At 42.5% G+C, this 13,627-nt stretch overlaps 1 protein-coding gene across 24 annotated transcripts in view; it reads right to left on the reverse strand.

Annotated features, from left to right (window-relative positions):
- DTNA (dystrobrevin alpha) overlaps positions 1-13,627 on the reverse strand; it is a 355,996-nt gene that overhangs the window by 102,352 nt on the left and 240,017 nt on the right. For all 24 annotated transcript variants that reach the window (XR_014302908.1, XM_082699565.1, XM_082699546.1 and 21 more), the window contains one exon: positions 10,433-10,513. Coding sequence is in view for 23 of the 24 variants with exons in the window: in XM_082699565.1 (XP_082555691.1) it covers positions 10,433-10,513 (81 nt within the window). In the remaining variant the exon portion in view is untranslated. The remainder of the gene's footprint in view (positions 1-10,432; positions 10,514-13,627) is intronic.

Consider the following 13,627-nt stretch of genomic DNA (forward strand, 5'->3'; position numbering starts at 1 on the left):
TGCCTTCTACATAGATTTTTTTTTTAAGATTTTATTTATTCATGAGAAACAGAGAGAGAAAAGGCGGAGGGTCGAGGGAGAAGCAGACTCCCTGTGGAGCAGGGATCCCAGCACCCTGGGATCATGACCTGAGCTAAAGGCAGATGCTTAACTGACTGAGCCACCCAGGTGCCCAATGGATGGTAGTGGTGGGATTCGAACCCACACCCCCAAAGAGACTGCAGCCTTAATCCAGTGCCTTAGACTAGTCGGCCATGCTACCTGCCAAGCCTATTCGACATAGATTTTTATAGTAACCTTTCTTACTCATCTCTAGTTCCTGCTCTCTTCCATCTGTCCTAAGAAGTGGTGTAAGTCCCATACCATTCTCCATCACCTATTGAGTAAAACCCAATTTTCTAAGCTTGAAAACCAATGTTTGGACTCTAGTCTCCTTACCTTATTTATTTATTTGTTTGTTTTTAAATATTTATTTATTTGAGAGAGAGAGAGATCACGAGAGTGAGTTGGGGGAGGGAAAGAGGGAGAGAATCTTCAAGCAGACTCCCTGCTGAGTGCAGAATGGACCTGGGGGTGGACTCGGTGCTGGAATTCACAACCCATGAGATCAGGACGAGGGCAAAACCAAGAGTTGGAAACCTACGGAGCCACCCAGGGACCAGTCCAGTCCCCCAATCTCTGACCTCATCTGCTACTCACCTCCAGCTTTTTCCAAGAATCTTATGCCCCAGCCACATTGGGCTTCTTATTCCAGAATACACATTTGGCTTTCTTTCACGATTTATTTTACTCTTTAGCAAATACACTCTTCAGTTAACTGTCTTTCAAGGGTATTACCCTCATGTATGCCCGAGGAAGTTCTGATACCTTCAAGTGGAATTACGCTCTCCCGTTTGTTGCTCCCAGACTTCAAGTATGAGATCATTTACGACACTCTGCATTTCTCAGAGTTACTAAGGGCCGAATTGTTCCCTCCACTTGTTTTTGATAAGCTTTTGACTGAACTTCAGAGGAGAGGAGGGTCTCTGAAATGATGAACTAAATTTTATGGTTGCGATCATGTGTGTTTGGAGGGAAAGGATCTGTGACTTTCATCAAGATTCTCTCAAAGATTCATGAGAGAAAGAACCACAGCATGAAATTATAACTAACTTGAAGATGTGTACTATGTCCTGTTCATCTCTGTACTTCTCATAGCTACTTGCATACGCCTTGCTCAAACTGGGTGCTCACCAGTGCCTGGTGAATGGAGTAGGGTAGAGGGCCTACTGTTTGCCAGTCACGACATATGATCTCTAGAAGATTCGGAGAGCTCAGTGAGACTCACGGAGCATGGCTTCCCGCAGTACTTTCATTATTCCTTAAACACTATGACTTGAGCAGATGGCCAGAACCCTAGATGCCAGAGGCAGCATTTCAAGAAAAAGAGCAACCATGGGGCTGGTAACTGTTGAGAAACTGCTTTCCACTTTTCCTTTACAGCTGTTGCTTTCAGGGATGCTGCACCACGTGCCAATCTGGCCCCGATCAACACCGATGGACAAAGTACATGGGGTCCCTGAAGAACAGATAAGCAGCAGTCGTGGGGAAGTGTCCCTTTTTCCTGCACTCACTCTGTACCATTTATGTATAATTAATTGTCTTTCTGCAATAAGAGTAAAAAAAACGGGATAGACATGAAAATGCATTTCATTCACCCATTCAGAAAATAGTTATGACTCAGTTTCCTAGTACGTAGGAAAATTGTTTGGGAGATAGGTTAGTGTTTGGGTGAAGCAGTCTCTAGAGGGCTAATTGGCAGATTATCTGCAGTATCTTAAGTGAGGTTAAGAATATGAGAAGTGTATCTTCTGTAAGAAAAAAAAATTAAAAGGCAGTAGAAAACACCGATGAGGAAATGTCTAACACAGAAAGCCAAGGTGCACAGGAGGCAATGTTTCAGACCCCTGTTTGGTACCTTTTCAAAATCTTGGCTCCGCCCCTTGCTCCAGCCCCTGCAGGAACGATGGGCAAGGAGTAGGCTTCCACTGATCTGCTCCACACAGCTGCCAGCAGAGAGCACTTGCCTCAGACTCTTGCTCCAAACCTCTGATGCCCCAGCACTAAGGCCAGGGACCCGCCTCACACCTACACAAATGCAACCCAGACATACGGGGGTGGTAGGGAGGGAGGAGCAGCTAGATTAGGACTTCCTCCTTGTGGCCCCTGGGTGGAAAGTTCTGGAGCCTTTTGGGAGGTTCCTTAGAAGTTCCTGCACTGTCTGTTGGCTTTCCTCCCTTGTTCCACTTCCGCTCTGGAATGGCAAACAAGGGAGTTCCACAGAAGCCTTGTGTGGAGTCTGCTTCCTGGGAAACATGGGCTCAAGCACGGATTCTAACCAAGTCCCCATCTATCACTGGTTGAGCCCATTCAGAGTAACAAATGAGGAGAAAACGATGATTATGACCATGTTCAAAACAGATTGTAATTCTGTGTGGTCAGATTAACTCTTCCTCGACATATCCTTCTCCACAATATAATAGTATCACAGTCCTATATCAGCAATGTTGAATTTGGAAATTAAAATGTATACTTGATCTTACATTAGAGTTTATTATCTTTGAGAAACTAAGTTTCTCAAGGCTGACGCATTATTAGCTTTGTAGCAGGCTCGTGGTCCATGTGTTTGGCAGACATCGCCGGACAGGCTCTCTTTTTACCATAGCATTTGGCTAATATTTAGAGGTTAGAAGTTGAGCTCTCAATTATATGATTTGATCTGGTGTTTATTCAGGAGAAGCCATTTAAGATCTCTTGTGCTATGTTCTCCTCATCTAGAATGAACAGAATTTTACAATTCCTGATAAAAAAAGGAGGTAAAACAGAAGTCCTAGCTGAACATCACGAATGATTAAAAACAGCTAAATAATTTGTTTCAATAGCTACAGATACATTTGATGTCTTTAACTGCCATACTTATAAGTACTTTTTTTTTTCTTCAGAAAGTGGCAGTTTGCTCAGGGGACTTGACAGGCTAGAAATAAGCTGATATAGCAAAGTTTTAGAGTGTTTTCTACTATTTGATAGTCACAAAACCAGAAGCTTTACAATAAATAGAACATACAACTAGATTGTAAACTTGAGGTTATTCTAATACTAAATTTGAACACTATGTAATATTATCACTTCCCTGCCGCCCCCGCATAGTCTGGAGTAATGCTTGGCATGCAGCAAACCTTGGTCCATATTCGTTGAATAAAAAAATAAATGAGTGGCTGCTGGTAACGTGAACAAAATGTCAAGAAAGTCTCCTTGATTTAGTCCTCATGGGTCACAGGGGTGGTTCTGTGGGAGCGGCCATCTTTCCTTCCCCTTCCTCCTGACTGTCTTCCATTTCCTCTTAGTGTTTGCCAGAGCCCCATGACCCCAGGAGCCAGGCTGTAGGACAGCACTCTCTGGGTGTCCCTTCACTGCTCAGCTCAGCTCAGCTGCTCTGTCCAGCAGGTTCCCAGGAATACAGCTTGGCAGACCACTAAGGGAAGGCCACTGAATCTTACTTGCTAGATGGCGCAGGGAAGCTTGAAAGGATGCCTCTGTACATGTCACTCTTAACTAGTGGGCGGGGGCTTTTAAACATGAGGTTCTTTCCTAAACTGTGAGTGTAAAAGTCTTCAGTGGTCCCAGCTCCGTGCCCTAATGCAGAAGCAGGAGGAAGGGAAGGAAGCTGATGGCTGTTCCCTCCAGACACCCAGAAACGACTACAGGCACTGGTTCAGTTCATAGGTTGCGCAGTGGCTGAAGACTGGGAAGACGGAGCTCCTAGCTGTCTCTAAAAATAAAAGCTCTCACAAGAAAACAAAGCTCTGAATCTTTAAGATCTTAAAAATAGAAGCAATGAAAGGGAAGAAGCAGCTCTAAATAAGCCTGTATCACAAGCACCAGAACCTTAACACTATAGATTTGTTCTACCAGAAGTTCGCTCTGATGAAGGGGAAGCAGTTTTGCCACAGGTCCAGACAGAGTTTTCTGCTGGTCCAGGAGGTTTTCTGCTGCCACATTATAAGGCATCTTGAATGGGTTTATGTTCTGCTGCTACCACCAACTTCCCCACAGGGAGTTTTTAAGGAATGTTGGATTCTAGCGCAATGCCTTTCTCTTTATTCTAAACAAGTGTTTAGAATGATCCAACATCAGGAGTGAAAATATGTATATCAAAATCACTTGGAGCACAGATAATTATGCTCCAAGCCTTTGCCATCTGCCACTTATTTCCCTAACTGAACATTTCCTGCTCTTCCTTTTGACTCCTTGACAGGAAAGAGTCCTATCTCTCTCCTTCAGACACATCTCTTTTGGGGGGATCTGTTTCTGTCACCTGAGTATTTCCTTTAAACTTCATTTTTTCACCCAACGCTCTCTATGTCATTACCTGGAAAACAGAAAAGTCAATGATGCTGAGCAATGTGGTAGGCAGAGTTCTAAGATGCCCTTCACACCTGCTCAACCCTCAAGATTTCTGGTCTTCAGTGTTGATATACCTTCTCCACTGCTGAATCAAACACTTTAGTGTTTTAATTTAGGTACTTCAGTAAAGGGATTTTACAGATGTAATTAAGGTATCAAGTCAGTTGACCTTAAGATAAGGAAATTTTCTGGGTGAACCTGACCTCACATAAGTCCTTTCATTTTTTTTTTTTTTTTAAAGACTTTATTTGAGAAAGAGAGGGAGAGAGCAAGCACACAAGTGAGGTGAGCGGCAGAGGGAGAAGCAGACTCCCGGCTGAGCAGGGAGCCTGACTCGGGGCTTTATCCAGTGACTTGATCCCAGGACTCTGGGATCATAACTTTAGTTTAAGGCAGATGCTTAACTGACTGAGGCACCCAGGTGCCCCTGCATAACTCTTTTAAAAGTTTTCTCTGGCTGATCACAGAGGAGGAGGAAGTCAGAGAGACCCAGTGTGCCTGGTACGGAAGGAGAAGCAAACATCTAGAGGGCCATGTGGCAAGGAATGCAGGTAGCTTGTAGGAACTAGGAGTAGTCACCAGCTGACTGTCAGTAAGGAATGGAGACCTTAACCCTTCAACCATAAGGAAATGAGTTCTGCCAATAGCCAGTTCACTCAGAAGAGAACCGTGAACCCCAGATGAGAACCACAGACACTGGGAGACCCTAGGCTGAGAATCCAGTCATGCTGTGTTTGGCCTCTGACCTACAGAAACTACAAGAGAGTAAATGTGTCTTGTTTTAAGTGGCTAAGTGTGTTATGTAATGATAGAAATGGATACAGGCAGCCCAAAATCCACATACTTAAAAATATGGCAAAGAGGAGGAATATGCTGGTAATCAACTTGAATAAAATTGAATGGAATATTAGTATTTATTTCAGAAAAAGCATACCTGGAGTGCCTGGATGGCTCACTCAGTTAAGCATCTGTCTTCTTCTCAGGTCATGATCCTGGGGTCTTGGGATCAAACCCCGAGTTGGGCTCCCTGCTCAGTGGGGAGTCTGCTTCTCCCTCTCTCTACCCTTCCTCCCTGCTCATGTTCATTCTCTTTTTCTCTCAAGATAAAGAAATAAAATTTCAAAAAGAAAAAACAAAAAACAAGAAACAAACAAAAAAAACCTCCCACATATTTAAAAGCTATTCCTGAAGGTATAATACTAATCACTTGGCTCGTGAAAAATGAATCTAGTGGATCCTATTCATTCACTCATAAAAGAATATTCCTTCTGGACCCACCACATATCTAACATTCACATGAGTTAATTTCACAGTGACAGAGAAGCCATTAGGTGAAGAGGTTCTGCATTTTCTTTTCTTCTAGAAATCCTGAATGAAGTTTAGAGTTATTAAGTCAAAGCATGCGTTCTAACTTTATAAATGGATGAGGAATACTTGTATTTCTTTTATTAGAGGGAAATGTTTGAGAAACTGAAATTTCAGATATAAATATATACCTTTCCTCCTCTTTTCCTTTTAAGCAAAATTTTAGCTAAATTTTAGTTGATACGACTGACAGAAAATTCAGGCTGTGAGCAGAAGAACTAAAAGAAGGTGCCTCCTTACTTTTGCTCCCTTTATTAAACAGGAGGGATTTGAGATTTCTGATTTATTTCTCTTGTTCCCTTTTATTGTTCATGAACTTAAGGCTGCATTCCATTGACTCCAAAGTAATTTCTGGGAAAAGATCTGCTGACATTACAGGGTATCTGGATCATTAACCATGTCAGTGCTGACCGAGGAGATAATGTTCTGGCAGAAAATAGTTATTTGTTTAAAACAAAGCTGAGATGTTGTCATTGCACACATTCTTATAGATGGTGTATAGCTTATTTTTGTGTAAAGTTCTCAGGAAACCTTGAAGCTAAAGAAAATGCTATCGATTAGAAAGCAGAGTTAGGAATATTGTGTGTATTATCCCCTTTCTGTCCTATTCCTCCTAGAAAATAAAATTGACAACTTGGTGTCCCCTAATTTTTAGGGTCATCCATCCTTTTGTTCCATTAGGGAATGTGCTAGTCATGGCACGGGGAGGGAGGTTAGGCCAGGGTACAAAAATGAGCGGTAAGGGGAAGAAGCTGACTTGACAAATGAATCCCATGGAGAAAAGTTGAAGGAATCAAGTGTCTTTTGTCTGAAAAAAAGAAAAGATGGTGTCTCACAGTTTTTCTTTTATAACAGAGATTGGTGAATGTCTTTTTCGTGTTTGGAGAGTGGGGCACTACCAGATTACATAGTAATATTATGTAGATATTACGCTGGCATATATATAATGAGAGAGAAAACAAATTTATACACTTTTCTGATGAAATTAAAATATAATAATGGAAGGAATTTTTTTTCAATACCTGTTTACCAATGAGAAGATTAGAATTTGCGGGGGAAGGACAGCATTTTGCTTAACTGGGACTGTAAGTAATGTTCCCTATTTTAAAATCGTTGCAAATAGTCATCTGTAAAAACTCCTATTTTACAGTCTATACAAAAGTAAGTGCTGAGCTGCATTCAGTGCACAGGCCACAGTTTTCTGGCCTCTTCTGTGGAGTGTTTTCGACCCTCAGAAGCAGTTACTCTCAGCATCCATTGGGAATTGCATTAGAGGGAAGGAACATGAATGCCAGTGATAGGAATCAGTACTCTGTACAGGAAACCATAAAGACAGTAGGCAAGGGCTGTGGGGACAGAAATACGGGGAATTAACTAACCCTTCTGATGTCTGAACTCAGATAAAAAAACAAATCTCTTAAAAGTCTATATACTCCATGCTATATCCAGATAATATTTTTTTTTTTCTAGGTGATGACTTGACAAGTGCTAGTTTTTAGTGTTTTCTCCCCTCTACTATATGGTATTTAAGCTTAGTTTTGTTAATACCCAACATCAATCTTACCTGTAAATAAGGTCTGGACCTAAAAATAACCTGTTCTCTTAAGGTCCATCAATTTCTATGAAGTAAACGCTATGTAAGAATTTCAATAAAGCAGTGCACTTACAAATACACTGCCTGGATTTTTTAAAAAATTTCTCTTATTGTAGAGTAAAACTCCAGTATAAGGTACCATATTTATGGTGTAAGTTTCACTGCAGACAAAAATGACCTTCCCCTAATACAGGGGTGTACATTTAACATTGACTAATATTATGTCCCATAAACACCAGTGTCCTAGTTATCTGAAAAAGTAGGCTCTGCCTTTAAGATAAAACAGTCTCAGCTGTGTTAGCATTTTGCAAGCTCCCTGACATCACAACTGCTAGATTTGTTGTCAGGGAGGAAAACTCAGCAAACACATATCATACTTGCATTTAACACTTTTGCTCAAGGTAGAAACAATTTTAAAAAGCAACTTTATTTTAGCAGAGCATTGAAAACCTGCTTGTTAGTCTTCCTTTTTTTTTTTTTTTTAAGATTTTTTAAAAAATGTATTTGACAGACAGAGATCACAAGTAGGCAGAGAGGCAGGCAGAGAGAGAGGAGGAAGCAGGCTCCCTGCTGAGCAGAGAGCCCGATGACCCAGGACCCCGGGATCATGACCCAAGCTGAAGGCAGAGTCTTTAACCCACTGAGCCACCCAGGCACCCGCTTGTTTCTCTTCCTTAAGCTTTACTTTTGTATAGTTTGTAGAGAATGTAATATTTTCCTACACTTGATCTTAGCCAACAGGCTAAGAAGGGATTTTCCTCATCCTCAAATAGATGAAGTTTGTCGGGTGTAACACTTCTCTGTGTAATGTCCACTGATTCTCTAAGAATCATGCTAGATGCCTCCTTCTCTAGGAAACTCCTCTTACTGGCCCTCATGCCCACATAGGGCCCAGCCTCCTTGTTCTCCCACAACACCATGCCCCCATTCCTACCATTACACTTTCATACTGTGTTAGGAGCCTGTTTAAAATTCCATCCAGGCTAACCCAGTTAGACTTTGTGCAATTTTAAGGCAGAGATCGTATCTTATTCACCTCGCTCTACCCCAGGCACCTAAGCACAGTGCCGAACACACAGTAGGAGCTCGTTATAAGCTTTCTAATTTAAAAGGTGAGTGAATGGATGCACTGAGGGACAACTAGATGAGTATGAAAGTTCTAGTTTCCCCAGGGATAGACTGGCACGGTTTTCCAAGGAGGTCAGCGTGACTCCTTGCCTAGTCAGGGTGACCACCACATGATTCTGGATGTAGAATAAGGATGAAGAGCAGAGAAGAACAGGAAGAGGAAAAGGAGACCCCCAAGAATGAGAAGGGGCCATTCCCTGGGAGCAGGAGGAATGCGAGGTGGCCCAGGGTTGCTGGAGATAGGGCCTTTGAAATGCTCTCCCCTTCCCTCCCAGGCTTCCCTTTCTTTATTGTTTATTTACTTTTTGGATCATCCCTACTGTTTTGTAACATTTTTTTTTTTTTTTTAAACAATTCCCTCTCTCTGCTGAAAGGCCCGGAGGAGGAAGCTCTGCTTGGCAAAGCTCTATGGGATGAGAACCCCCGTCCCTGCTCTTTCTCTTCCCCCTTCATTCTCAGGGCCACTGAGTGGTGATGAGCAAAGACACCGGAGGATCCTGTCACTTTTTCATCGCTGAAGACATGGAGACCTTTCCTTTTGTTTAAATATAGGTGGTAGGGTTGAGGAGGGTAGAAAAGCCTTTCTTTGGTGGGAGCCTCTTCCTTGTCCTTTAATACCAGTGCTCGAAAGTCCTTTTATAGACTCCTCAGTGCCCAGGGCTGCAAGTACATTCACAGATTCCTTCCCGCATCTGTAGTGTTCTTCTCATAGTCTCCCAACTTTTTTTTTTTTTTTTTTTGGTTGGATTTAGTTTTCTGTAAGGAGTCAAACATGTCTTTGATTATCTGGCCAACCTGTGTTTACCCCCTTCTCCTGCCCCAAACTTCAGCCCCATTTCCAGCCACTGAAGCTGAGGAAGAAGCTCTATAAGAGCAAGTGAAGACTAGCTGCTTGCCCATCCCCCCAGTCAGGATTTGGGGAAGCTGGGGAAGAAGCTCTATATGAGCAAGTGAAGACTAGCTGCCTGCCCATCCCCCCCCAGTCAGAATTTGGGGAGCCTAGGGCAGGGTCCCAGGGAACGTCTCCTGGAGACTCTGGGAGGTAGAGGTGTGGACATGCCTGGTTTCCATACTGACCACGTCTAAGCCCTCTGCCACTCATGCAAAAACTACGTGTTCGTCCTCAGGAGAACATTCTGGTTCTCATTTTTCTAATCCATCCAATACTAATTAGAAAATGAGAATACTTATTCATTTTTACAGCAGTCAGTTTTCAAAAAGAAAAGAGTAAGTTCATAGACACGAACTATGAGAGGCAATTTTTTTCTCCAGAGAATGACGAGAGCAATGAAGCAGCAGACGATGCTAACGGTTCGCTGGGATTAGTGATCTAGTGGCTGCCGACATTTTAAAATTTGGGAACATGTCGAAGCAAGTCTCTTTGTTTCTTCGAGTATTATTGCCTCTTTTCTTGCTTTGGTCCGATGCAGGCCAATGTAGTTAAAACTCTGATACAAAGGGTAATTTTGTAGCCTCAGAAAGAAACTTCTGTGCTTTCGAGGGGCTTATCAATATTTTCTTATACTTGTAAGGCAAACACATGTATAAAAAAAAACCTTAATATCTGGTGTTTTCTAACGTTCGTGGAAACTACTCTGATGGCACTGCATGGACAATACCAAAGCTAGAGAAGAGAAGAACCATATCCATCCAGATTTAAACCATCCCAAGGACAGGATTTCGCACACATCCAAAGAATCATCACTTGAGCAGTTAAGAGCAATGAAACCTTCAGAATCACTTACGGAGAGTCTCTCTAACCATTTGTGCATCCTGATACTCTACTGTTGTGTAAACATATTTTTATCAACACTTACAAGACACCAGTTTTAATAAACAAAGTAACAAACATAAACTATAGGATTCAGGAGGGTAATTAGTCCAAACAACTGGCATACTCACAGTTGCATTTCTTCTGAACAAACCGAAGCTTGCATGCTGTTCTGTAGGTGGAGAGTCGGATGCGATCCAGATCTTGAGCCCCTGGTGGGGGGGGGGGGGCGAGAAACGTACACATATGGTCTGCCATGTGTGTGGAAAGCGATTTATAATATTTATAAAGAAAACGGCCATAGATAGTATAGCCCATTCACTTAACTTGATTTTTATCTTTATTAGACTACAAATATAACTTTCAGACTAGAAAAGGTCTGCCTCACATCCCTCAGGTTCTGGAGGAGGAGAGCGCACGGAGCCAGCACGCTGGTTGTCCACCGTGTTCGTGGGCGGAAAAACACGGCCTCAGCCCTGTGGTGTCTGCCACTTCCGAGAACAATCTGCTCAAGCTGTGACTTTAAGCAGCAAGACGATAGCAGTGTCGTCAAACAACCATTTTAAACGCACTGTGATGGGTCACAGAATCTGGCTAGGAGGGGCGCCTGGGTGGCTCAGATGGTTAAGCCTCTGCCTTCCACTCGGGTCATGATCTCAGGGTCGTGGGATGGTCATGATCTTAGGGTCATGGGATCGAGCCCCGCATCGGGCTCTCTGCTCAGCGGGGAGCCTGCTTCCCCCTCTCTCTCTGCCTGCCTCTCTGCCTACTTGTGATTTCTCTCCTCTGTGTCAAATGAATAAATAAAATCTTAAGAAAAAAAAAATCTGGCTGCGAGGGAGCGCTCGCTGAATGTGGGGTATCTTTTCTATGTGATCTTAGGTCCACTGCTTTTATTTATTTATTTGTATTTATAGGATTATTTATTTATCTGAGGGAGAGAGAAAGGGGAGGGGGGAGAGAGCACCAGTGGGGGGAGAGGCATACGAAGAGGAAGAAGCAGAGTCTGGGCTGAGCGCAGTCTCGGGAGGGTGGGTGCTCGATCCCGGAATCCCAAGATCATGACCTGAGGCAGATGCTTAACTGACTGAGCAACCCTGGTGTCCACATCAGCTGCTCTTAGAACCCTCAGTTTTCTCATCTGGAAGTTGGGGATGATGATACCACCGCTTCTTACTTCACAGAATTAGGAGGCAAATGCGTGACTACGCCTAAGCACGGAGACCAGGGCTTGGCACAGAGCTGGCGCCGAGTACTCATCAGTATTGCAAGTATGTATCCTGCAAACTTTCCTGTCACTCTCAGAGGAGACTCCTTTCTAAGAACAACCACTACTCTTTCTTATACTGTGGCTTCCCACTCCTCTCTCTAAAGAGAGGAACACGTTCCCCATATTCTTGAAAAAATTTGCTCATTCTATACTTCTACTCAAGAACCCAGCATGGCTTCTGCTGCTCACCAAGTCTGAATGTTCTGCTGCGAATCCAAGCCCCTCTGTGTATACTTCCCATGCCACCAACCCAGTAATATTTCCTACGACTCTCCACCCAGAACCTCTGCCAGGCTGGGGGCTGGTGTCCTCACAGCACCCTGTGGACGGGCTGCTTACTACATCCACACCAGAGTTCCTGGCGATCCTCCTACCCTTTTCCGAATGAGCTGATCTCTAGACTGTGTCTAGAACATAGCAGACTTTCAACAAATGTCTGTTCTTCTCTGCTTCCAAATATTTGGCTTTCTTTAAGCCCATGTTTATGGTTCGTAACAGATATAAAGGCACAGAGCTATATTTGACATGTGTTGAACTTTACCAGTAAAAGTGCTACATAAATGATTCAAAATAGAATAGTTAGGGTAGCAAGTAAATGAACTGGCCTAGAAATAATTATATTAGGAGGCCAATTAAGTGCTTTCCTAATGAAATTCAGGGGGAATTAGCAAATGTCCTGCATTGAGAGCATTTAGCATTCCCTTGAATCTAACTGATCTCTTTAGATTCGTTTAAAAATGATATCAATATTCCTATTACTTCCCAGTTTTATTAAGCAGATCATTAAACATTCATTCTTGTGAGAATGTGTTACTTGACAAACAGGTTCATTGACACTGGGTGCCTGAAGGATCAAAGAGCTAGGTAGGGCCCATCCTCCCCCAGTGCAGGAATTCTCCTAACCATGCCCTTAAGAGATGGACATGTGGACAATGGCCATATGGATTATTTTCAATGATAGGGATGGTTATAACTTAGTAAAAATAAATGAGCTTTAAAGTTAGTAAGCCTTAATCTTTCATTTCCTAGTTGTGTGACCTTTGACAAGTTTTTTAAATTCTTTTTTTTTTTAAATTTTATTCATTTATTTGACAGACAGAAATCACAAGTAGGCAGAGAGGCAGGCAGAGAGAGAGGAGGAAGCAGGCTCCCCGCTGAGCAGAGAGCCTGATGTGGGGTTTGATCTCAGAACCCTGGGATCATGACCTGAGCCGAAGGCAGAGTCTTTAACTCACTGAGCCACCCAGGCGCCCCAACCTTTGACAAGTTTTTACTCGCTACCTGATTTTTCCATGAATATGGTGATTACAGTATCCGCTTTACAAGCTGGTAAGGTCTGATGCTTGCACCTAGTGAGCACTTAATAGCAGGTGGGACTCCTTAAAAGGTTTTTTATACCACTTCTGAGTAACAATAAGTGATACTGATAGCGCTAAGTGATAGAGATTTCTTTTTTATATTTGAGCTTTAATTTGTGTCCTGATAAGTTCAATTTATTTGATCTAATTTCCTCTCTGGAGACACATCATTTTTCCTCCCTGTCACTTGATAATTTATTTCTCACACATTGGGAAGCAGCTATCACGACCATGACTAGCATCTTCATTACCATCTGAAGATTATGTAAAAACACCCCTCTCATCATGGAGTTTAAAGTTTAGCTGGGATCATAACTTCTTGACCTTTTAGATTGGACAGGTTCAATTCCACAGCCATTTCCAGGCCATTGTCTACCACAGATGGAGTCACACAATAGGGCTTCAATACATGCCCGTTGCTATTAGTATTCTCATTATCATCAGGCATGGCTTTGAGACCTTTATCCATTCTAGTCTTCTGGCTCTATGGGTGGCTCGTAGATCCTTGAAATGAGATATACAAAATTAACCCAAATGCCACAGTTATTGCTTTGTCTGTGCAGAACATATAGAAAGCAATCATTGCCACTTTTGATAAGACACTTACTAATACAACTAAAAAAAATTAAATTGCTCATTCTTCTGTCTCTTTTCATTAAAAAGTGGGTTTAAAAAATCATATGTACTTACATCTTATC

The sequence above is a fragment of the Mustela nivalis genome, assembly GCF_964662115.1.
Source record: "Mustela nivalis genome assembly, chromosome: 14".
Lineage (NCBI taxonomy): Eukaryota > Metazoa > Chordata > Mammalia > Carnivora > Mustelidae > Mustela > Mustela nivalis.